We start from the raw sequence: 25,971 nt of genomic DNA on the forward strand, positions 1-25,971 counted from the left end.
AGTGCTGCAGAGACACCCGTGCCATGCCAGTCATTCTCAGGGGACCTTATGGGTTTAAGGGATTGAACTGGGGTTAGGCACACTTTGTCTCTAACCCCTGTGCCATTCCCCTATACCTTTTTTTTAAAAAAAAAACTGCTGGGGCTAGAGTGATAGCACAGCAGGTAGGGTGTTTTGCCTTGTACACGGTCAACCCGGGTTCAATTCCCAGCATTCATATGGTCCCTCGAGCACCGCCAGGAGTAATTCCGAAGTGCAAGGCCAGGAGGAACCCCTGAGCATTGCCGGGTGTGACCAAAAAAGCAAAAACAAACCAAAAAAAAATTAAAACCCAATGATTTCTCCCAACCCATGGGTTTCTTGACTTAGGACCAGTCCTGCCACCAGATAAACTCTAAATATCATGGACAGTTGATCTGCCCATGAACGTAACTACACCTGGCTCTCGGTTCTCCAGTTTTCAAGGTCTTGAGCCACTTGTTCTGTTGACCAGGCTCTTCCAGTTTTATTCTGCTGAGCACTGTCTAATGTAACCCCTCCCATTGCCCCCCCCCATGCCTTTTCTGGCTTCAAGCCTGTGACAGGCAAGTGCTGGAAGGCAAAATCCACCTATTTACTCTGATTTCTTCCATAGAAAACTCATCCCATTCACAAAGTCTTAAAGTCTTATTTCATTACAGTCTGGAGGTGGTTTGGGGTAAGGGATGATTCAGTGGGGACATGGGATTTAAGTATTATCTGACTGAGAGTTCTCCTCGAAACAGAAGTTACATGTACATGGACCACCTGGTTCTTGGAATTGTAATGATGGCTGTGAGCAAAATGCCAGCGTTTCTCTGTGAATTCATTTGTTACTTGAATCGCCTTCATTTTTCTGATAGCACTATTAAAATTAAAGCAACTGTGGAGCTAAAGTGGGACAGGTGATTGGAGTCATGCTAATCTTAGCTTCATATTGCCCAGAAAATCTTCAACATGTATTTCTAAGAACTTCCTGAGTGCCTTTTTTAGTATAAATGTCTTGTATTTAAGATGCCAAAATTAATTATAAATGATAGCTTGAAGGAAGTGGTTACCATTTCCATAAAGGTAAACCAATTATAGTGGACATATTTTTAAATGTACTTGTTATAAATAATAAACTATAATGCTATATATTAATTTATGAACCATTAATTCATTAACAAATAAAAGAATATGAAAAAATGCAAAATAAGTTTTTCCCAAGTTAGAATGACTGCTAGGAGATGTGGGTCATCATTTTAAAATATTATTAGTATTAATAAAAGATGTCTTTGAGCAAACATATGAAATAAAATGAATACATTCAGGATGTACTCTGTGATTATGAGACTATACCAAATATTTTATACCAAGATAGTTTTTTCAAAAGAGTCATATAAGCTTATTCTACTCAAGAATGTCTAGACTATACATGTAGGCTCTTAAAGGGTTTGCCGTTCTTCATGTTTCTCTCCAATTATACATTGTATTATTGTCTCTAGCCTTGATGCATGCCTTGGTGTTTGGAAATGTGACAGCAATCATACAGAGGATGTACTCCAGATGGTCTCTCTATCACACTAGAACTAAAGATCTGAAGGATTTCATACGTGTCCATCACCTACCCCAGCAGCTCAAGCAAAGAATGCTTGAATATTTCCAAACAACCTGGTCAGTCAACAATGGAATAGATTCCAATGAGGTAATATTGATTTCTCATGTTTATGTTTTCAAACAGAAAGCACATATTTCTAGGGAAAAGAAGATGCTCTCATGCAGATCTCTGAATTGGAGAACCACTACCTGTTTATCTGTATTATTTTAAAGTCTTTATCACCACCTTTGTGGCAAAATTGTTTCCACTTGGCATTAACCAGAGCCAATATTAACTTGCTACTTTGGTCAGTTGGGCAAACATTTTATTTTAATTAGTCTTCTTGGAAGAAAAAGTCTTATGATAGAGGCTGTAATCTTGTGGTAGGTAACTTAATCAAGTTAATGTTTGCCTTTAAAAAATTAAAATATAGGGACTGGAGTGATAGCACAGCAGGTAGGGCGTTTGCCTTGCGCGTGGCTGACCCGGGTTCGATTTTCAACATCCCATTTGGTCCCCTGAGCACTGCCAGGAGTAATTCCTGAGTGCAAAACCAGGAGTAACCCCTGTGAATCACCAGGTATGACCCAAAAAGCAAAAAAAAAAAAAATTAAATATATAGTTTTTTAGTCAAGTCATAATCTGTGAACTTCAGAAACACTTTAGACCACCACTGTAAAATTTTTTTAAAAAGTATAAATGAAATAACCATTCCACTGTCTCCCCAACCAAACTTGTCATCAACACTTTTCAAGCGATTATTTGGTTTGTTCTCTCTGTGTTCCTGACACCAGAGTGTTCAAATCCTCTGTCTCTTTTTCCCAGAGTGGGTATCTTTGTAAAAAGCAAGTCACGGTGAGATTTATGTTTTCATTTTGAGCTTCAGGCTTTTATCAGCCACTCATTCAGCAACATTTTACTGGGGTGACAGTCACTAAAACATCTCTTCAAGATAAAATATACAAACAGTGGGATGGGGATCGAGGGAAGACTTTGTAAGACATGATGTACTACAACTTGTTTTCCTCTTCCATCTTCTCCAACAGCTGTTGAAAGACTTCCCAGATGAGCTGCGTTCTGACATCACTATGCACCTGAACAAAGAAATCTTACAACTGTCCCTCTTTGAGTGTGCCAGCCGGGGCTGTCTCAGGTCTCTCTCTCTCCACATCAAAACCTCTTTCTGTGCCCCAGGGGAGTATCTGCTGCGGCAAGGAGATGCTTTGCAGGCCATCTACTTTGTCTGCTCGGGCTCCATGGAAGTTCTAAAAGACAGTATGGTGTTAGCTATTCTTGGTAGGTCTGACTTGGAAAGCTTTAGGAAATTTCCTCCGAGTAATATGAAGGAAATAAAGTAGGAGGATTAGGGATGAGAATTTGTCAACACATTGTTATTCAGTTGTTTTGTCATGTATTAGATTTACATAGGCTACCCCAGCATAACATTTTATTGCTGCTAAAAATACAACACTATAGATATTATCTCCATTTTGAAAATGGGTAGTATCTGAATTTATTCATTTGTCCAGGAAACAGTAAAAAGTAAGCATGGTTCTTTCTGATTTCTAATGCCAGATTACTAACGATATACTGTCTTTGGGTGAAATAGTTTATCAGGTATCCTATAAAATAGTATTATGAAGAGAGCATTTCTATGTTATTGTGGAGAAACAATTCAGAAAGAATATCAAAAATTACTTTATGTGTTAGAAATAGTGCAAAGCTTATTATTAATTAAAAATAAACTTTCTGGGGTGTCAGGAATGTGAGTCAAGTGGCATCTCTAATTGTATTCCCCTGACACCCTGACACCTTAATGGCTTCAACTAATGATCCAATGTGCTTTTCTGTACCCTCCAAATAAGATTTCTTCAAGGAATATTGTTCCATGGAAGAGTACATGTCTTATATGTGTAAGGCCCTGGCACATTAAAAAAAAAAAAGCGAAAAAGAAATCAAGGAAGAATTTACTCTGATAGCCATCATTAAGTCAGTATTATTAAGATAATTAGGCTCCTTTTTATTTTCTGGGAAAAAATGTAATTCTTTGAAGATTTTGTAGCACAAAGTTAACTGTAACCTAATTTGGGTTATAACAGATCAGCTGCAAAAGATGATTTGGTTAAGAGAAAAATTCATGTCCACAATTTTTATCTTTTGAAAATCTTTATTCCTTTAAAAAATTCTTTGTTGATTTATTTAGTGTAAAATTTATCAGGTTTTTAGGGTTTTTTGTTGTTGCTTTTGGTTTTGTTTGTGTGAGACCACACTCTGCAGTGTTCAGGTCTTGTTCCTGCCTTTGTATTCAAGCATCACTTGTGGCAGTGCTGATAGGATCATATGTGAGCCCAGGGATAGAACCAGGTCAGCTGTATGTTAGGTACTCCCCTACTTGCTTTACTATCTATTTGGTCCCAGTAACAGGTACTTTTAATTTATGTAACCACAAAATACCTTTTTTCCTGTACTTTAATAATACCACATATCACTGCTTATTAATACACAACTTGCTTTTAAAATGCCATATCATTATTTTCTAGAAACTTAATGTTTGATATACAAATAACAAAAACAATGCACCATTTTAAGCCTATATACTATAGGGGTTTTTCCCAGAAATTTTTTAATTTGGTAACTGGCAACAGTTCTATAAATGGAATATGAAAATATTATCCATAACATTAGAGCACAAAAGGTGCAGATTTGATGGTTTCTATTTAGTATAAGGCTGTTTCTAAGACCATGATTCAGGCGGACTTTTATTTAAGAAACACTGACTTACAACTGGAAGATTTAATCCATTTGGATTTTTTGTGGCCTCCATAATTAGTGATTTTTATGATGAACATTTTCATATCTTTGCTTTTACTGTGACTATACCAAAAGTGATTTAAGTGCAAATTGCCACATGACCATTCCAAGCACACATCTGTAGTATTGCGACTAAACCCAAACAAGGATAATGATTTATTAATATTTTCTCTCTTTATTTAATATTATTTCTATGCAGACTCACTACCTTGCTTTTCCTGTGGTAATATTGTCTTACCACTTTGCACGGCAAAGCCTGGCAAGCTACCCATGACATATTCAATATGCCAAACACAGTAACAACAAGTCTCACAATGGAGACATTACTGGGCCAACTCGAGCAAGTCGATGAACAACGGGAGAACAATGCAGTGCTACAATATTGTCTTAAAGAGACAAGTCAATGCTGTAGTACATGACTTCACATTTGATCTGTACATACTTAATACCTGTTTACTTTGACATCTTTGTAATATTGTGCAGGAGTATCACCACACAGCTGTCAAGTTATAACTTATTCATGAACATTTTTGTCCAATCAAGTCTTGAAAGAATTTTTTAATGGGATGTCTGTGGAGACAATTAACATAAAAGCAGGACTTTGTTACAAGATTTGAATTTGTTTGTCTTGTACGCATTTATTGTACATCCAAGAAATGGTGTTTACTCACCAGTTTTCTCATTATTGTTTACAAGAAAACAACAAGGTACCAATTGATGCACTCTTCACAGATGGTATTAGTATGTTGAATTATAATTAACTTTGGTGACTTACAGATGCATCCCATTGACTCCCAATCTACCAATGGAATTGATCAACAGCAAATTTCAATATTAGAATTCTGCAAGAGACCATAGCTATCTTTTTCATTTTTCTTTTCATTTTCTTTTTCTTTTTCTTCTTTCAGAAATAAGTATACTGCAGAAAAATAAAGAAATTTGAACCAAGGTCTTAATACTACATAGTACAAAAAAATCACAAGATTAGAAAATTAATAATGTTGAGAACTATGTTATTATTTATGTGTTAACTCAATGTAAGACCCAAATGTATCATCAGTGCTCCAGAAACATTCACTAAAAGCATAAACAAACTAAGACCAGAGAAGTAGTATAGGCGTGAAAGTGCTTGCCTTGTATAAGACCAACCCCAGCTCGATTTTTTGCACCATATATTGTCCACCAGTAGTGAGCCCTGAACAGAGTCAGAAGTAAGTCCTAAACACCATTGTATGTGGACCAAACTCCCTTTTCAAAAATAAATTAGCTATAATTTGTTTCTAGGTTCCAAATTAGGTAAACTATTGGTACGTTAAACAAAAGTAATTGGTTCGTTATGGTGAAATAGCCACACTACATCTATTCAAGGCACAAAAGAACATTTGTTATCCCAAAGTTCTTAGAGACACCAGTTTCTTAATAGACTATCTCAGTGTTCCTCATGGCAGGAAACCGTGTCATGTTGCATTCTCCTCAGATATACCAAATTGCATTGATCATGCTATGGAGATAGTTCCACGGGCTAGAGCACGTGCCTTGCAGAAAGATCATCTGGGTACAAACCCTGACAGTCATGTGGCAACTGACTGAGCAGGAGCAACGCCTGAGCACTGAATCAGATGTGGCCCCAAAACCAGTAACACAAATGCTGAAATTTTATTAATTGAATAATTGCCTGATTTAATTCCTCCCTAACTATCCTAACTATATTTGCATCTTGTATCAATACTCAACTATGAGGGGTTGTTTTTCCAAGAAAATTGCATTTCTAACAAAGTATGTGAAAATGAAAATTTCTTGTATTGGTAACAAATTCGGTGGTATTGGTAATAACAGCAAATCAAACCAGAATTCTTCTGTACTCTGAGGTTATTTATTCCCTTTGGATCATAGATAGGGAATTCAGTCAAATAGATTTAATTTCAATGTTTAAATCCAAATTTAATTCATATAAAACACATAGGTAATTCAATAATTTAAGATTTCTCCTTTTTATTTGCCACAAATATCTCAGTTATTTATGGTGAGTTTTGCATGTTTCCTTTTAACTGTCAAACTTAATAAAAGTAGACTTTTATTGAAGCCTGCTATATTCCAGAGATCTAGGGATTCTGGGGACAATAAAAAATAAAATTTAGAAGTTAAAAAACTAATTAAGTTAGGAACAGATGGGAACAGCAAATTTTGTAACATTCTAAAAATATTGTTTGCTTGATGGATTTTTGGTTGGTCAATTTTTCTGTGATGGGATCCTATAAAATAGAGCTAACTATCCATTAAAAACTAAAAGTTATAGACCAGGCATGATATATTTGAAAAGCACAGAAACTTCTAAATTGTATCTATGCATGAATCTAATACCTGTGTCCTCTGTGAGCTTAGTCATATAACTTCAACATGCAGCATAAACTTATCTGTGAGTTCTATGAATTTTCTTTTTGATTTCTCACCTGGGTGCTGAGTGAATTAATGGCTGCATCTAGCATAAATCTGAAGCTATAATCAGTTTTTTGGTAGCACTTAGAGTTATGCTCATCTTCCTGCTAAGTTACCAATTGGAAGATTTTTAAAGATTCACATAAATTGTTCACATTATCTAATCAGCAATCTTGAGGAAGCAATCTAGTTTCCAGGCAGGTAAATGCCAGCCTAAAATTAATAGGCTGAGGAATTACAAGCAAAATATAGAGTGCTAGGTGTGGGCTGGGACACAAATGACCTCAGTAAGTTGTATTAGGTCTCTCCCTGCCACTGCACAAGTTGGCTGACTTGTCACAACAGTTAAATTGGTGGACATTTAGGATTTTTCAGTATTTTCCTACTCGAATTGGAGTCGAGCATCTTCCACCCAGATCCTCCAAATTCCAGTAGGCGGGGGTCACACCCACCACCTGGCCCCCTGGCGCCGTGTAATCCCATCAGCGGCCAAGACTCAGAGACTATAAAATCCAGAACCCGGAACCGCGCGGCCGCATTTGCGGCCGCGCGATATCTTATTATCTCATTCCTACTTTGGACAAACTTGCAGGCTATCGAATGTAGCCTGCCCACAGGGCAGAGTCTGGCAAACTCCCCGTGGCCTACCAAATATGCCAAATACCAGTAACAATGATGGGTCTCATTCTCCTAAAGAGCCGTGAATATAATCTCAGGGCTAGGATGAAAGAGACGTTACTGGGGCCTGCTCGAGGCAATCGACGATTAACAGGATGATGAAATGAAAAAAAATGAAATGACTACTAAAAATAGTATCGCACTGGCATAAGTATAAATAGCTCTCTTGAGTTAGTATCTTCAAGTAAATACCTATAAGTGGGATCCAGTGATGGGATTTCTATTTTTAATGTTTTTTCTCCATACTGCTTTCCATAATGAAACCAATTTACATTTTCACCAATAATACAGAAGGTTTCATTCTCTCTCTCTAGTCCCTCCAGTTCTGGTTGCTTCTAATATTTTTGATAGAAAAAAGAAGGTTCATTGCACTAAAGAGCATTGGAATTATCACTTGTGTTCCACATGTATATGTAATATATTGCATTGTACATTATATTTCATCACTGTCTCTGCCTCCCACCTCTTTAGAGAAGGATGAGAACTGCTCTTGCCATATTACCTCCCAGTCTCATAGGCATGTTCTGAGAGGAACAAAACAACCTGAACAAGTGAGAAACCTCATAGCTGTGCTTCTATTATAGTCCAAATTGCTAAAGTCAAAATTGCTGCGAGATCACTTGATGATTTTACAGCAGAATCACAGTCTTTTACCACTCAGAAAAAAAAATAATAGCCATTATTATTTCCTTTTAATGCTTAAAGCAACTGCAACCAAACTGTCCAATTTATTAAACAAATCCTGTGACTGATGTCTATGAACCTTATAGTTCAGTGTTTCTCAAACAGGTCGTTTGACCCACTGTGTAGATCCCAGGGTGTTCCAATGAGGAACAGGTGAAAATTACATAAATGGGAGATCAGGGGAATAATTGGTAGGAAAGGGGAAGTCACAGGAAGAAGCAATGTTAGAAAGGAGCACAGTCAGAAACAGGTGGAGGGGCTGAAGTGATATCACAGCAGGTAGGGCGTTTGCCTTGCATGCGGTCAATCCGGGTTTGATTCCCAGCATCCCATATGGTCCCCTGAGCACCACCAAGAGTGATCCCTGAGTGCAAAGCCAGGAGTAATCCCTGAGCATCACTGGATATGACCCAAAAAGCAAAAAAGAAGGAAGAAAAAAAGAAACAGGTGGCGAATCACTGCCTTGAATGACCAACAACTCCCATTTCAGTGCTATTGACCAGTCTCCTGACCCAGGGATAATTAAGCCCACCAGATAATATTTGACAATTCTGATGACACTTTTGGTTGTCACAACCCATTTGGGGAATGTAAAATAATGCTAAACATTCTGCTAGTTAAAAAAGAACACCCTGGCCACTACACATATGTGCACAAACACCTCCAAAAGATTATAATACCCCAAATCATGGTACTAACACTGCTGTGGTTGGAAAAAGGTTTATCACCTTCCCTTTTCAGTGTAATACCAGAGAAATGAAGCCTCTAATTCAAATTAAGCTTCCAGATGTCAGCTTGCTTTTCTTTAAAATAGCATGTCCTTTTTTCCCCCACTGTTTCAAGGGAAAGGGGATTTAATTGGAGCTAATCTATCAATTAAGGACCAAGTGATCAAGACCAATGCCGATGTGAAGGCCTTAACCTACTGTGATCTCCAGTGTATCATCCTCAAAGGACTCTTTGAAGTGTTGGACCTTTACCCAGAGTATGCTCACAAATTTGTGGAAGACATTCAACATGACCTCACATACAACCTTCGAGAAGGTCACGAGAGTGATGTAAGTCTCACTTCTAATTAGTGTTGAAACCTAATAGCATGGGGTCTGAACATCATTTATAACAATAAAAGCAAATATAATGACCTCACTTTGTCATGTTTCTGAAGACTTAAGATTTAACTCTTGAGCCACTAGTGAAACATTTAAAGAGCTAACTGAAAGGTGAATATTGATCTGATTGTCAGTCTTCTAAGATGTATGATTTCTCTTAACTCAGTTTCTTGTAAGAATCAGCTTTAGTTAGAGATAATATTTAGCTAAAGTGATTTATTCTGATTTTTAAATATTTCCAGATAGATCATATGGCCCAGTTTACTGTGTTTGTAATTATCAGTATTCCATTTGCTTCATGTGACTTTTGCTTAAGAATAATCTTTTTGCTAACCAGTACCCAAAATAGTGTGTCTTAAAATGACTAAATTATGCACAAGAGGATTCAAGCCAAAGATTGTCACACTGAAAGCATAATGAACATTTTATGAAATTATATATTTGCTGCATGTTTCAGTTTATACAAACAGTTTTCCTGTCAAAATATGTACTACACTGAATTCAGTGATTAAGCTGGTCGTGAACATGACTTCATTAGATGTGTCAGAGAGAAATGGTTTAATAGAAATCATTGTTGAAAGACAAAGCACAGCATGCATTCTGTAACAACAAATGCCTTCTTCTGCTTTCTTGAGCTTTGTCCTATGTATATTTGCAATCTACCCCTCCACGGCTCTAACCCAGAATCTAAGAAGCTATTATTTTGATCATTAATATTGTGTAGAAAGTTATTAATAACCTTCACTTTGAAAGATTGAAAAAGAATTCAAATTGCATGTTGCTGCATTTTGGTTGAAGGCATCAAATGATGACCAATACATAGATGGTATCCAGTTCTGAAGCCATGATTATTCATTTTTAAATATATACTTCTCTTCATTGATAATAACAAACATCAAAGAAAGTAATGTTTATTGAGAACAAGTGTGTGCTCCACATTTTAGATCTATAAACCATCTAACAGTGATCTTTTAAGTTCAGAATCAATTACATCTTATAAACAACAAAAAGAAACAGATTTAGAATGATTAACCAACTTAATACATGATCACACAGACTTGTCAGTAATAAGACCAGAGATTGAGCACAAGTGTCTGCCATTTTTAACCTATACACTTTCAAATGATATCTCCTCTTGAAGGCACATTAAATGTCTTCTCACTCAACAAATTGGGATTTTTAAAATTTCCACAGATGCTTTTTGTCCTCTCCATGGCAGCTTAACATGACAATTATATCTGAAAAGTGAAGATGCATAAAGTGGTTGAATTAACTAAAAAAGAAAACAAATGAAAAACAAATAGCCAACATTCTTCATCATGAAAAAATGAAAAATATTTGTATGTTGGTCCTACTTTTTATAATTGCTTTTTAGAATCCTTATCACTGACAAAGTTTTTATCTTTTTTCCCCTATTTGCAAAAACATTAATCATAGGGATTTAAAACTTTAATATTTAAATTTGATATAGGGCTATTTTATTTCCTTTTTTATTTGTATATATAAATATAAACAGATAAATATGTATATTTTTATTGAGGCCGTTGGGTTTTAACATTCTGTAGTTTCAGATACAGATTTTAAAATCAACATCTGTAAATACTGCCAGTGATAATCACCAGAATTTTATTGTCCTACATAACCAACCTCTTTTATTCAGTTTTCCCACCCTCTCCCTATTTCCCTTCTGATTAACTTGGTTGGTTGATTGGTTTCACTGTTTGTTTCTTATAATCTAAAAGTTTGTTTTTATTTTCATTATATACCACATATTAATGAAATTATTTTGTGTTTATCTTTCTGGTCCCTTTATTTAGAGCAAATGTCATAATTTTGTTTAAATATAGATGTTGCTTATGAAAATTTATTTTCCTCCAAAGTGACAGGCTTTCTTTTGGCGAACAGATAGAGTACCAGCACTTTCTTTCACTTCATAGTTCTTTTTAGGCTTTGTTAGACTGATCTATTTCAGTCTGGCCTTTGCTCCAAAAGTGTAGTCATGCTCACCTCCCCCCACCCCAGGATCTCAGCTAAAAGTCTTGAACGCTTACTAAGCATCCTTATTTGGCAGGGCTTGATCTCCACCCCCTCACCACCAGATGGCTGCTAAAATATCTGCTCTGACATTTAACCTTCCCATTCCTATTTTCTTCTGAATTTCTTGGAGAAGTTGCCCCCTGTTTCGATACCCATGTTAGGTTTTTGTTAATGCTGAAGGGCACATTGATGTTGTTACCTCCTGTCTGAGATTTTCATCCTCTAATCCCAAATGATTTACATTTGAACTTCTTCACTGAACTGTCTCTTTGGCCAATAGTTGCTCTTTTATATTCTACTCCATTCAACCTTACAATCTAATAGCAAAGTGCCTCAGAAAAACACCTGGGTAATTGTGGCATCCATGGAGATGCGTGTTTATTTTCTCTGGAGCTCATCCCTTCAGATCTTACTTACTTGAATTGATTGTTCTCTGGTGCTCTCAAATAGTAATCTACTATATTTTGTTCTGCTTTATCACTCATCTTTATGGGTTAGTTCAATATAACCTACTTAGTTATGGTTGCAATTGAAAATTACCTCCTTAGAGAGGGCTCCTTATGAGCTCAATTCTTGAAACCCTATTGTATTTTTTTTCTTTTTTTATTAGTGAAAAACCATGAGGTACCCTATTGTATTTTATGTCCTTATCTTCCATTTGCATATTTATCTAAGATCCTGGGACATTATGCCTTCAAAAGTCTAGATAAGTTTGGATCAAACTTTTTCCTTATTCCACACTCTGGGAGGGAAATTCTTGTGACTCCTTCCAAGCATATCGCTTTTAATCTTTTAATGGTGACTTTGGATTCTGGAATCCTCATACACAAAAGTATCAGTCACACAGAGAACTTTTAGTGGGATGATATCGTTATGAAAGGTTGCTCATGAACTATAAAAAGAGGTGTATTTGCAAAATGTACGTGCAAACAACATCAATATTAATTATCGATGAATTCTTAAAAGTTGTATGGTCATATTACCTCAATTTTTCAGCTATTCTTGTTCTCATCTCTCCTCTCTTCTCTATGCTCCTTTCATCATCATATTTCCCATTATTTCTGATATATAGTAAGGTGGCTTGCCTGCTGTCTTTACAAATTTGCCTTTTCAAAAATACCCTTTACCCCAAGAAGTTCATCAATTATCAGGTGTCATAGAGAGTTACTAGGGTTTCTAGGTAAAGATCAATACAGATCATTCTGAAATAAAGACCAAAAAAGTATTGTAAAAGATAGCTAAAATTAGGAAGGGATATGCCTGCATCAGAAAGCTATGTTGTCTAGAACTGTGATCAGTCGTATAACTTTAGAATAACAGCTTATTCCTTCTCACAGGAAAATTCACTTAAGAAACATATATTTTTCTAAGTGTTCTGAGGATAAGCAGCACTCGTTAGCATTGTGAAAATGATACATTTATGCACCCAGTGTTATTTTGATTCTTCCTATGAATCCACACCTTGCTGTGCTCAAGGTTTACTCTTGGCTCTGCACTCAGTGATCATTCCTTGTGGTGCTTAGGGGATCATATGTGTTTCCAAAGATCAAACATGTACCAGCCACATACAAGACAAGTGCCTACCCACTGTACTATTACTCCAGCCCCTGTCTTCTCATGACAAGTCAAATTGATTTGAACATAACTTTCTGCTCTGTTGATAGTAAAATTCACTTTGCTATAAGAATCGTGAATTTGTGACAAGCAAATAAGTCATTAAAGAGAGCTTAAAATACATTTTAAAATATTAATGATACTAGTCCACTGAAAATCAATTGCATATGCAAATGTTATATATGGCTTGCAGATGGTGGACACTGACATGGTGTCGATAATGTTGTTGTACGATCACAAATGACATTTGTTGTTGGGGGAAAAGGTAGTAAATTCTTAAATTTTTGCCTTACTAATGAGTTTCTAATACTAAAAGGAGGTTATTTCATTTTTTCCCTATTTTTCATCATTTTGAATATTATTTGACCTTATTAAAGTAAGCATTCCTTCTATCTTCTCTCCTTTTTAGAAAAGGGAGGAGAGGTTTCCCAGATCCTAGAGAATTAGTGATTTGTAGGTCCTTACATCCTTAGACTCCAAACTTTAATATATCATCAAATAGCTCCAATATTCAGAGTATTCAGAGAAGTTCCTGGAAGCAGAGATGGGAGATCTTTGAGCAGCACTAGAAGATATAATGCTGAATAAAGTAAGCCAGAAGGACAAACACAGGATGTTCTCACATACACCTGTGGTATATAGAGTAAATGGATGAAGAAATCTAATGTGGCAAAGGGAGGATGCCTAGATTACCCTTGACCCTAGGGAGGAGAAAGACAAGAAAAAATCTGGGGCGTCAGGCTGGGGGTTGGAAGGAACATGGGAACGCTGGTGGAAGGAAATTAACAATGGTGGTGGGTTTAGTGCTAGAACATTATATGCCTAAACTCAACTTCGTACATCACAGTTCTTTAAATAAAAAAAAACTGTAGACAAAAAAAGATGTAACAGATCAAAAAGCATGTTAATAGGAAAACTAGAAAGAGCAGCTAAATTGAGGCATATATTTCTCACTTCTTCCAACTTCAGGACAAGAAGATTTCATGAGCTAGTGGAGTAATTTAGACTGAAATATAATGGAGGGAGGATCATGAGGAAACCCAAAATTCCACCTATAAATAGCATGCTTCCTTGCAGGTGGTTTGGTGTAGTAAATTGTGTTGAGATTTTTTAAAGGATTTGCCTTCAACGCTGAGCTAGCATGTACCTTTTATTATATAAATAGATTGACTATTATAATACCTGGAGCGATAGCACAGCGGGTAGGGCGTTCGCCTTACAAGCGGCCAACATGGCCGACCCGAGTTCGATTCCTCTGCCCCTCTCGGAGAGCCCGGCAAGCTACCGAGAGTATTCAATATGCCAGACACAGTAACAACAAAGTCTCCAATGGAGACGTTACTGGGCCCGCTCGAGCAAATCGACGATCAACGGGAGGGCCTTTACCTTTGCCTTTTACCATTATAATACCAATATTTCAGAAAGTAGAAAAACAATACTGTGAATCATTTAATCACTGAACTGTTTATTATAACACTTCAGTTGGCCAGGGTATGCGGCTATGAATATTCTGGATTAATTTATATGTGGAAAAAATTGGGGGCCTGGTAATTCATCCCATGATTATAAAATCCTTCCTTTAAAAATAACGCATAGAGGGACCAGAGCAATAGCACAGTGGGTAAGGGTGTTTGCCTTGCATGCAGCTGACCCAGGTTCGATCCCTGGCATCTCATATGGTCCCCCAGCACTGCCAGGAGTAATTTCTAAGTGGAGATCCAGGGAAACCCCTGAGCATCACTGAGTATGACTCAAAAACCAAAATAATAATAAATATAATAATAATGCATACATCTGTTGCTCATGATGGAAAACAGTAAAGTACACAGTCTATGATATATGAAATACAATCTGATCCCACGCCTCTTGCATTCCTTAGCATTAGCCTCAATATCAATAATATAGGAAATAAATTGCCTCTGCATTTGGGCTCTATATCTGTAAAATGCAAGAGTCTTATTTTTAGTTTTTATGTTTCCAGGAGATAGCACCTTTGTCAAATGCAGATAACATTAGAAAGAGTATTTCATTCCTTTCCATGAACCTTTGAGTTGTGTCCAGTCGGTCCTCTCAGCATTAGACAATCCCTGTGTTATTAAGCTATCTTATATCCATGAGTTTTGAATCCAGCCTTCTTGTCATAGATTAAAATAAGTCTGAAGAGGTATTTTAAGTGAAGTCTCTGATTTGCCAACATCTCTTGCCTCCTTCGTGACTATATCACAGTTTAAGACTGTTGACCGGCCCGCCTGCTCCTCTCTGGAAAGAAAGATGGCGGCCGCACGGGAGCCTTGTGGAAAGCGGGTTTGAGCCGGGCTCGGGGGAGCGGCGGGGACCTCATGGGAAGGGGGGCTTTGTGGGCCGTCCCCCACGCCCCACCGAGGTCGCCAGCTGCCCCCCACGAGCGGCTCTCCGGCACGGCCACGGCCCCGGAGGCACAAGGACTTAGCACAGAGAACCAGCCGCTTGGAGCAGAAAAGCAAATGGACTTGTGTTGATCCGCGCCACCAAGCCTGCCCGGAGGGGGAAGGGCGTTGACCGGCCCGCCTGCTCCTCTCTGGAAAGAAAGATGGCGGCCGCACGGGAGCCTTGTGGAAAGCGGGTTTGAGCCGGGCTCGGGGGAGCGGCGGGGACCTCATGGGAAGGGGGGCTTTGTGGGTCGTCCCCCACGCCCCACCGAGGTCGCCAGCTGCCCCCCACGAGCGGCTCTCCGGCACGGCCACGGCCCCGGAGGCACAAGGACTTAGCACAGAGAACCAGCCGCTTGGAGCAGAAAAGCAAATGGACTTGTGTTGATCCGCGCCACCAAGCCTGCCCGGAGGGGGAAGGGCGTTGACCGGCCCGCCCGCTCCTCTCTGGAAAGAAAGATGGCGGCCGCACGGGAGCCTTGTGGAAAGCGGGTTTGAGCCGGGCTCGGGGGAGCGGCGGGGACCTCATGGGAAGGGGGGCTTTGTGGGCCGTCCCCCACGCCCCACCGGGGTCGCCAGCTGCCCCCCACGAGCGGCTCTCTGGCACGACCACGACTCCAGGGCACAGAAACCAATCTCTTAACTAGCTAACTTTTAATAGAAATTCTTCCAGGGTCAATAAGTAAAATAGCAGAAATTTAAAACCGCGCGGCCGCTATCGCGGCCGCGCGACATCATTTTATTCTTAAACCAAGTTGTAGAAAGCAAATCATTTCACAACGCTGTTTCAGCATGTCTGATTGGGGGAGGGGTGGGTCGTAAACTCTAAACAATAATTGTGCATCTTCTATCGAAATAATCTATCTAGTCAAAGTAGATAGAGTATTAACTAGAACTCATCTGCCTCACAAAGAATTGGGAGGGGTGGGAGGTGGGGGTCTATTGGGGTTCGGGGTTAAAAATGAGTATTGGTAAAGGGAAATGTGTTTGGTGTCTACATGACTGAGACCTAAACCCGAAAGCTCTGTAACTTTTCCCACAGTGATTCAATAAATAAATAAATTATAAAAAAAAAAAAAAAGACTGTACAGAAAAAAGTACAGCTATTGCCAAAGAAATGGAGATTGGGAGGGAGTTTGGTTTAAATTTAGTTCCTATTTGGTCTGAAATAAGATTGGAGCTGCTTGGAAGCAATTTTCTTGAAAATAATTTACTGACTAGTAATAATTTTAAAAATCATATTTGACAGCTCTGATACTTAGCTCTTTAAGAGTAGCCTATGTGTAGGTGTGCATCTGCTGACACAGTCTTGTGTAATAGAAGAACATAATTAATTCTGCACCTTTCTGAGATAATGGTTCTTAGAAATTGCATATTGAAGGAGACTCACATGATGCTTCGTCGTGGCAGCTTTTCTTGCCATCCCAGGCACAACAGGTATTTGGTTGTCAGTTGTGAATCTTAAAATACTCTCCTTTATAGAGCAAAAATACTTCCCTGATATGTCTTGTAGTGAAATATTTTATCTACTACATACTTTTGTAATGTTTGCGATGTCAGCTAGGCTTTAGATCTCCTGCTCCCCCTTCTTCCACCTCCTCCTCCTCCTTCACTTTCTTTGCTTTGATTTTGGGCCACACCAAGTTGTGCTCAGGGGTTACACCTCACCTGATGCTCGGGAGTCTCTCTTGGCATGCTCCAGGGACTATGTGTTTTCAGGGATTAGATTTGGGTCTCCTTCAAGCCGGGTGCTCCAGATTATTGAGCTGTCTCTCTGGCATCAGTTATTCTTCTATTCCTCAACATCTGGGGCCAGAGAGATAGTAAAGCAGACAAGGTGCTTGTCTTATATGCAACTGACTGGGGTTCAATCCATGTTATCCCAAATGGCACCTTAAGCACCATCAGGCATGATCCCTGATCACAGAACCAGGATTAATCCCTGAGCACTGTTTTGTGACCCAAAAATAAAAAAATAAAGTGAAAAATTAACTCAGTAAATAATGTCCTGAAAATTTTGTTTGTACTCTATATAAATATTGCTCGATTTGCTCGAGCGGGCCCAGTAACGTCTCCATTGGAGACTTTGTTGTTACTGTGTCTGGCATATCGAATACTCTCGGTAGCTTGCCGGGCTCTCCGAGAGGGGCGGAGGAATCGAACTCGGGTCGGCCATGTTGGCTGCGTGCAAGGCATATTGATATAGATTATATCATGTAGGTATAATACATATACATATGTGTGTGTATATATATACACCTAGATAGCATGATTTACATGGTATTAATGGTAGAGTTATTTTCATGTTCTCAAATTTTTCTCATATTGGTATCTTATGGTGAATTCAGATGTTGCATGCAAACATGGTATCTTAAGGAGGAGACTGTGTTTAAGTTAGTGTCCCCAGAGCCTTCTCTGATGATTATGCTTATGAAACTAGTAAATGTAGATTGCTATTTTGAATTAGTTGCACTGAATGACACATCTACCATCTTCCAGCTACTGCAGGGACCCTTATTGTCTTCTTATTATGGATTGACTGTTTACTGTTTCATTCACTTTCTTATCAGCATCAACCCCATTGTTTTTCTCCCTTTGGGAAGTTTATTATAGGTCAGTGTCCAGCACTGACCTATAGATTTATATTCCATTCTAACTCTGAAGTTCTGTTCTTTTTTGTTTACTCTCCTGCTTTAGAGAAAACAATTCATACTCCTAAAAGTTGGAAAGAATAAAAAAGCAGTTACCCTCATCTCTTATCAAACTACAGACATTCTTTTTATATTATTGTAAGACAAAATTGGCCACAACTAATATGCAGCTTTGACAAAAGGGCCAGCCTGAGAATCCTGATAAATCTGTGGACAATCCAAATTAGGACACTAGCTATAGAGAGTAGAGATCTGGCTCAAATGAAATAAAGCACTGGAGTCAGAGGAGATTAATTGCAAGGATTCCAGGTATCTTGTGAGGGCAAATAATTCACCCAAATGGTCTTTGGTCTATTAGAATTTTCTTCAGGTGCTTTTTGTTTCTCTTTCTCTGCACGTTTCTTTCCTCTAGTAGACTTGCTGTCTTTCTTTTCTTGTTCAAATGAGAGAAAACAGCTACCAACTAGCACTGTGGTAGTTCTTGAGTTCGAGTGGGTAGCAATATAAACTTGACTCTTAGATCCCGTAAGAGTGAGTAATTCATCTGAAATTGAATACTCACCCAGGATACACCAAGTGCTTATGTTGGAGATGGGGAAGAGAGTTAAAAATGAAGAGAGATCACACTATAGTAACATAGTGGTTTTTATACCAACCCTGAGAGCTGAGCAGAGGAAATACAAGACATCATCCAAAAAATGGGTGGATGGTCAAAGATACATTGCATGGACCCTTTGTAGAACTTGTGGTTAGATGAGCTGTGCATGGTCACATCATTGTGGATTGTACAATCCTTTTCAGCAACATTTACTTAAAAATAAAATCTAATTTATTTTATATTAAAGTGACAAATAAATAAAGTAGAGAACACACAAAAAGCTTTAAATTTTTCTGAATGGATTTATATTTCATCTCCTGTGGATTCTGTCCTGCCTAGCCTTTGTCAATCCAATAGCCTCAAAGAGAACAGCCACACATCTTTGACATCTGGGTTTTTCAGCCTGTGTTTGCAAGTTGAGAAGTGAGGCGTTAGATTTTAAGCTACATAGGGGGAGATGGGAGTTAGCTGGGTTGGGAAAGTCAGGATAAAAAGACCACCTGCCATTCTATAAACAGGACAAAAAAAAGTCTTTCTCTCCCCACTTCCCTGGTTGCTTCCATCCTGCAGGGAACAGCAGATGTTCAGCCCCAAATAAAAAGTGTTAAATTTGCATATGCACACACACACACAGAGTTCAACTTGTATGTATTTTTGAGAATGAAGAGCTGTCTAGACTACATCTCTCAACTCTATCCCACTATTATCATTGAAGCCATTCACAATCTTCCACTCCTCACAGTATTCTTTTTTTTTAAATTTCCATTGAGATACTTCTGCAACAACTTAGACCTTAATAAAAGATAAAAAGGAAATATTGGCTGACACCACTTTTCTGGCATCTCCAAGAGTCAGACTCTATTTTTCCCTTTTTTAAAAATTTTTTATTAATTCGCCGTGAGATACAGTAACAAAATTTTGTTTGAACTTTGATCATACCACCAAAATCCCCAGTATTCCCCCCTCCCCCATTCCTCCCTCTGCCTGTGTGGCAGACAATTTGCAAAGTATACTTTCTCTACTTTAGTTACCTTTGATATTTCAAGACTAGTCCTATCTCCCCTCATACCTGCCAAAAATACAATTGCTAGACAATGTGTTTTGTATTGCTTGTTATGGATATAAAATGTAAAGTCGTGTGGCCACAAGAGCAGCTGCATGCTCTAGAAATTCTAAGATTTTAATAATTAGGGTCTGAAGAAATCGCTGCCACAGGTTGCTTGGGTACAAGATTCCTGTGTGTGTCTCTGGATCGTCGCCGTGTGGGGCTGGTGCTTCTTGCAAGCTTCTAGAAAATGTCAACTGCTGGAGCTCTCAGAGGGCAGGCAGTGGGACGGCACCTGCCCGGGTCTGGAGAACCCAGTGGAGAAGGCCTATTGCAAAGTCCCGGGCCATCTCTGCCACAAGTTGCTAGGGTCAAGATTTCTGTGTGTGTCTCCAGACTCTTTGTAAAAGTTGGTAAAATAGTATAATAATACAGCATTCTTGATTGATTAATTTAACCTTAGAAATAAAGCGCAGGTCTTGTCCCTACCTCAGTTCTCCTCAAGACTGGGTTTATAAAAAAGCCCTTTTCTCTTAACAAAGACAATTTTAAATGGAAAAAATATTTACATACTGATGAATGAGCAAAGTTGTGTGCTGAGCACATTAAAAATGTTTACCTAGATTATTCTTGAAACACTGAAAATAAGCTAAATTCACATGCTAAATGAGGAAAGTAAACTTGCTAAAGAGATAGTAGAGCAGGCAAGGCGCTTACCTTGCATATACCCAATGCAGGTTTGATTCCCAACACTAGCCAGGAGTAATTCGTGAGTGCAGAGATAGGGATAATCCCTGAGCATCGCTGAACGTGACCCCCAAAGCAATATAAATTAAATAAATAAATAAATAAGGAAACTAGGTAAGGCTAAGAGAAGCAAAAACAAAACAAACAAACAAAAACAAATGAGCCGCAGAGATGGGGGTTAAAGTTCTTGCCTTGTAAGAAGCCAACCTGGGTTCAGTCTCTGGCACTGCATATTCCCATGAGTACAGAGCAGGAAGTAAGCCCCAAGCACTGCTAGATGTGACCCCAATAATAAACAACAATGACAACAGAAAAACCTGATCCCAAGTTTTTCAGCAAGTAAGCAAAGTAGGAAACTAGATTCGATCCCAAACTGCACTGTAGCACTGTCCTCCCATTGTTCATCAATTTGCTCGAGCAGGCCCCAGCAACATCTCACAACAAATTGTGAGACTTGTTACTGTGTTTTGGCATATCGAATACGTCATGGGTAGCTTGTCAGACTTTGCTGTGCGGGCGAGATCCTCTTGGTAGCTTGCCGGGCTCTCTGAGAGGGGCGGAGGAATGGAACGTGGGTCAACCGTGTACAAGGCAAACGCCTTACCTGCTGTGCTATCGCTCCAGCCCAATCCCAAACTCCCTAATTTAAAATTAAATTGAAACTTAGGGCAAGTTGAGGCTGAAGTAATACTATGGTGGACAGAGCACTTACCTGCAATTCATCTGGCTCCCCAAGCCCACAAGGATCCCTGAGCACAGAGTCAGGGGTAAGTCCTAAGTACTGCTGTGTGTGCCTCACTCAAAAAAAAAAAAAAAAGAAAGAAAGAAACCCTGCAACTTAAGTGTAAAGTTACAACTTAGTGTAAGTTTAACCTTCAAAATAAATTAATCATTTCATTTAGTGACCATTTATCTCATGAATCCTAAATGCCATTTGTAATTTTGGTCACACAGGCATTCAAGGAAGCATATTTCCCATGTCAAATATATCAGTTAAAAACAACAGAACTATAGATAATTCTTTAAACTGAATACATTTGCTCTGTATACTTTTTTCTGTTAGACTTCAGTGAGAAAAATGTTAATGAATCATAAGAATTTAACCAAGTAATAAGCAGAGAAATCAATTATGTGAATATAAGATCCTTGAGAACATTATATTTTATTAATCTTTGTAATCCTTTTCCTACTGAAATTGTTGGCACAAGATCTTTGCTTGATTAATGCTTATTGGACTTTAATTTGGTCATTTATATATAAATGTACTTTCATATCCACATAAAATATAATGAACTGGAAAGAACACCTAATAAAACTTTATTTTTCTTTTGATAAAAAGTATCTTAAAATAATTGAAAAACAACATTTAGTCACCCACTAAAGACTAAAAATCCAGATTTTAGTTGGTGATATAACTTGAGTGAACTATACACATAAATGTCTTGAAATTTTTTTCGTAAAAGAGTGACTTTCATTTTTAATAAAATCTTTTACCTTTCATATCAGTAATGCATTGCAAGAGCATGTCCCCCAGAAAATCAAAGTATAACTCATCATGTTTTAGCTTCTTTTTCAACTAAGCATTCAGCAGCCCACCTACCTATAATTAAAGGAGGCTAGTGTTCATTGACTCTGTAGGACAAGTACCTCATTTTTTATTCTCATTAACTTTTTTTTTCATTAACTTTTTTAAATCTTTGGATCATTGCCAAGAATTTGAATTTGATTTTGTTTTACAGATCTTATTACATCCAGACAGTAAAGAATTTGTTTTCTGAACTGTATATTGTCTAAGATTTAAAAATTAATAGAAAGAATCAGTGTAAAAATAAAGTCCAATTCTGGTTGATTCTGATTCTGATTCCAAGTCTCCTATCTTTGCCATTGATCCATTCTATGCTGTGAATCAGCATAATCCATCTGAAAGCCCTGCTTGGTCCTCTTCCAGCATTCTGACTTACAGCAGAAATTTTTGTAAATTTTCAAAATAAAAAGACCTGTCATGTCTCATCAAAAATCCACAATGCCTAAATATTTCAGAACAGACACCTCATTAGCAAGAAGACAAGGGAACTGCACAACCATTGTAAATTGGCCATTCAACTTGCCCTCCTATCTAGAATTTATACTTTCACAGAGTATAAGTCTGCCCATTTATTAAGTAGCCCTGTGGTCACAAGACTAGCTCAGACAGAATTTGTCTCCATCCTTATATAAAATTTTGTGTTTTCTGTACACTTCATTGTCCTTTATTCTTCCATATTTTCACAAGTAAATTTGTAAAATCTTCACTCCACTAACATTTCAAATATATATATATATATATATATATATATATATATATATACACACACACACACATATGTGTGTGTGTAAAACATTTTATCCCAGATTCAGTTTGATCCTGATAAGAATTTAGTCTTCATTAAATGAAATTAAAAAAAATCTCTTTGGAGGGTAGGATGGGGGGCACGGGGGGGGGGGGCGGGTGGGAAGGATACTGGGATCAGTGGTGGTAGAGAATGGGCACTGGTAGAGGGATGGATATTTGATCACTGTATAACTGAAACCCAAGCACAAAAATTTGTAAATCTACATCTGTACCTCATGGTGTTTCACTAATAAAAATCTAAATAAAAAAAATCTCTTTGGAATGTAAATATATCAAATATACCAACAAACAATATTTCTCACAGTTTCATACACACACACACACACACACACACACACACACACACACGTTCTCAGACATATGCATTATGTAGAGGAATTGAGAGTTTTGGTGAAAAAAGGAATAGTTTTGTAAAACACATAGGAGGTAAGACATTATTATATATCTTGTCAATTCAGAATCTCAAAAGTTTTTTTTTATTTTTTATCTAGATACCGTGATTTACAAGAGTGTTACCAGTAATGTTTTATAATCCATACCTGCCACCAGATTCCAGCATCCCTCCCCCACAATCTCCAGGATCCCCTAGCCAGCACCAAAACTCACGTAGATAACTCAGTTCTATAGGCAGACTCTTAGAGTCTATTACTGTTAGGCATTGACTACCCTCTTGCCATGTTTCCTTATATCCCACATGTGAGTTGAATCATTCTGTATTTATCCTTTTCCCTTTGGTTTATTTCACTCAGCATGATTACTTCAGTCCTATCAAAACGCAGCAAACTGTAAGATTTCATTTTTGGTTGGAGCTGTGTAATATTCCATTATGTATATATACCATAATATTTTTACTTATTCATTTATTGTTGGACACTTGGATTGTTTCAAAATAATGACTATTGTGAATATGCTTCAATGAATATGGGAATCCAAATATATTTTCAGATAATTTTTGGCCCTTTTCATAGATGCCATAAAGTGGAATTTGGGGGTAACATAGAAGCTATATTTCTTTCTTGATGAATCTCCAGACAGTTTTCCGCAGAGTTTGTTGTCAACCAAACAGTTTGCCTGGCAACAGTGGATAAAGGATTCTTTTAGCCACAATTCTGCTGGTATAGGATTGTTTTCATCTTTTTGAAATATGCCATTCTCAATAATGTAAGTGAGATGATACCTTATTGTCATTTTGATTTTCATATCCCTGATATTAGTGATGAAGAGCACTACTCATATGTCTATTGGCCATTTGTATATTTTCTTTCTGAAGTATCTACTCAGCAACTCTTGCCATTTTTGATGGGGTTTTTATTTTGTGTGTGTGAGTATCATAAATCAAATTAGCCCTTCGTCAGTTGTGTAGCACATAAATATTTTTCCCAGTCTGTCAGGCATAGTTTTATTTCAGATATGATTTATTTCATAATGTAGATACTGTTTGATTTGATATAGTTTCATTTGTTTATTTTTTACTTCTGTTCCTTTGTCACAAATCTTGAATCATTGAAGATGCCTCTGAAGTCAACATCATAGACAGTTCTGCCTATCTTTCCTTTGATATATTGTATAGATTTGTGTTTGATATCAAAGACTTTGATCCATTTTGAATTAACTTTTATGTATGATATTAATAAGAATTCAGGGTTTTTTTTTTGGTCTGTTGCTATTTGAATTGTGCTAGTCTAATAATGTCATGGTCCAGCATTGAACAAGTGTTACATTTCTTCCTTTAGTTCTCTAATGCCAAACTTAGATTTAATATTTAGGGCATACAGTCAGCGGGTGGTATGATTGTAAATGAGCTAAGTTGGTGTAAATTAATATTAAAAATGAATTTAAAAAGTCCCAGGATAAACATCTTTAATGGTGTTTTCCTGTGAAATTCCCCAAAAGGGTGTAGACAGCAGAGAGAATGACATATGGCAGAGACAGTCTGCTTACACCACCATGCAGACTGCACTTGGTAGGCATATTGGGAGGCCCACAGTTTTGTCACATTTGAGGCATCTATTTGCTCACCACTTAAGCCCAGGTTCGATCCCCAACACTCCAGATGATCCTCTGCGCCTTTCCAGAAGTGATCCTGAGAGCAGAATGGAGCACCAAAAGAGTGGCAACTTTGGAGAAAATAGTACCCAGTAGTCAAAAATATAAAAATAACAAAGTGCCAAGTTAAAGGGTAAATTAAAGTACCTTAAAACTGTGAATTGAAAGCCCAATATGTAGTGATAATGACAACTCTTTAAGGGTAGATGAACCCATGGAGATGCATTTCTGTTGAATAAATTAGGATTTAAAGGATTTGGTTTCCATGTCATTGAGGAAAATGATAAAGGAAAATTCTGAGATGAACATCTGCAGGACTCTAAGCTTTTAGTGATGTGGTAATCCCACTTATATTTTCCACCTTGAAGATTAAGGTCTTTAAAAGCAGAGCATATGGTGGCTGATCTGTATCCCAACATTTTGTCAGCATTCATAAACAGTCCCAAATCAGACTAGTCCTAATATGTTCATATTATAAATTTTTACAGGTTTGAGGAAACTATTAGTCAGCCTTCCTCCTCAATAAAAAATGTTGTGTTTGGGGGCTGGAGCAATAGCACAGTGGGTAGGGCATTTGCCTTGCACGCAGCTGACCCGGGTTCGATTCCCGTCATTCTATATGGTCCCCTGAGCACCGCCAGAAGTAATTCCTGAGTGCAGAGCCAGGAGTAACCTCTGAGCATCGCTGGGTGTGACCCAAAAAGCAAATAAATAAATAAATAAATAAATAAAAAATGCTGCAATCACTCCTTTCAGGGCTCTGTCATATGGGGTAAGGTAAAGGTAAAGGCCCTCCCGTTGATCGTCGATTTGCTTGAGCGGGCCCAGTAACGTCTCCATTGGAGACTTTGTTGTTACTGTGTTTGGCATATCGAATACTCTCGGTAGCTTGCCGGGCTCTCCGAGAGGGGCGGAGGAATCGAACTCGGGTCGGCCATGTTGGCCGCTTGTAAGGCGAACGCCCTACCCACTGTGCTATCACTCCAGCCCGTCATATTGGGTACTAGGAATCAAATCCTGGCCTCATCCAAGGCAAGCGATTTACCTACTGTACTATTTCTCCAATCCCCTAGATGAATTTTTCTTAATTAAATATTTCTTCCTTTTGCTCTGAAAAA

General features: G+C 37.9%; 1 protein-coding gene across 1 annotated transcript in view; it reads left to right on the top strand.

Annotated features, from left to right (window-relative positions):
• The window catches only part of KCNH8 (potassium voltage-gated channel subfamily H member 8), a 388,965-nt gene that overhangs the window by 311,364 nt on the left and 51,630 nt on the right, over positions 1 to 25,971 (top strand). Inside the window, exons 9-11 of the mRNA XM_056129473.1 lie at positions 1,506 to 1,705; positions 2,644 to 2,893; positions 9,050 to 9,264. Of these exons, the coding sequence (XP_055985448.1) occupies positions 1,506 to 1,705; positions 2,644 to 2,893; positions 9,050 to 9,264 (665 nt within the window). The remainder of the gene's footprint in view (positions 1 to 1,505; positions 1,706 to 2,643; positions 2,894 to 9,049; positions 9,265 to 25,971) is intronic.

The sequence above is a fragment of the Sorex fumeus genome, unplaced genomic scaffold (assembly GCF_029834395.1).
Source record: "Sorex fumeus unplaced genomic scaffold, SorFum_2.1 ptg000072l, whole genome shotgun sequence".
NCBI lineage: Eukaryota > Metazoa > Chordata > Mammalia > Eulipotyphla > Soricidae > Sorex > Sorex fumeus.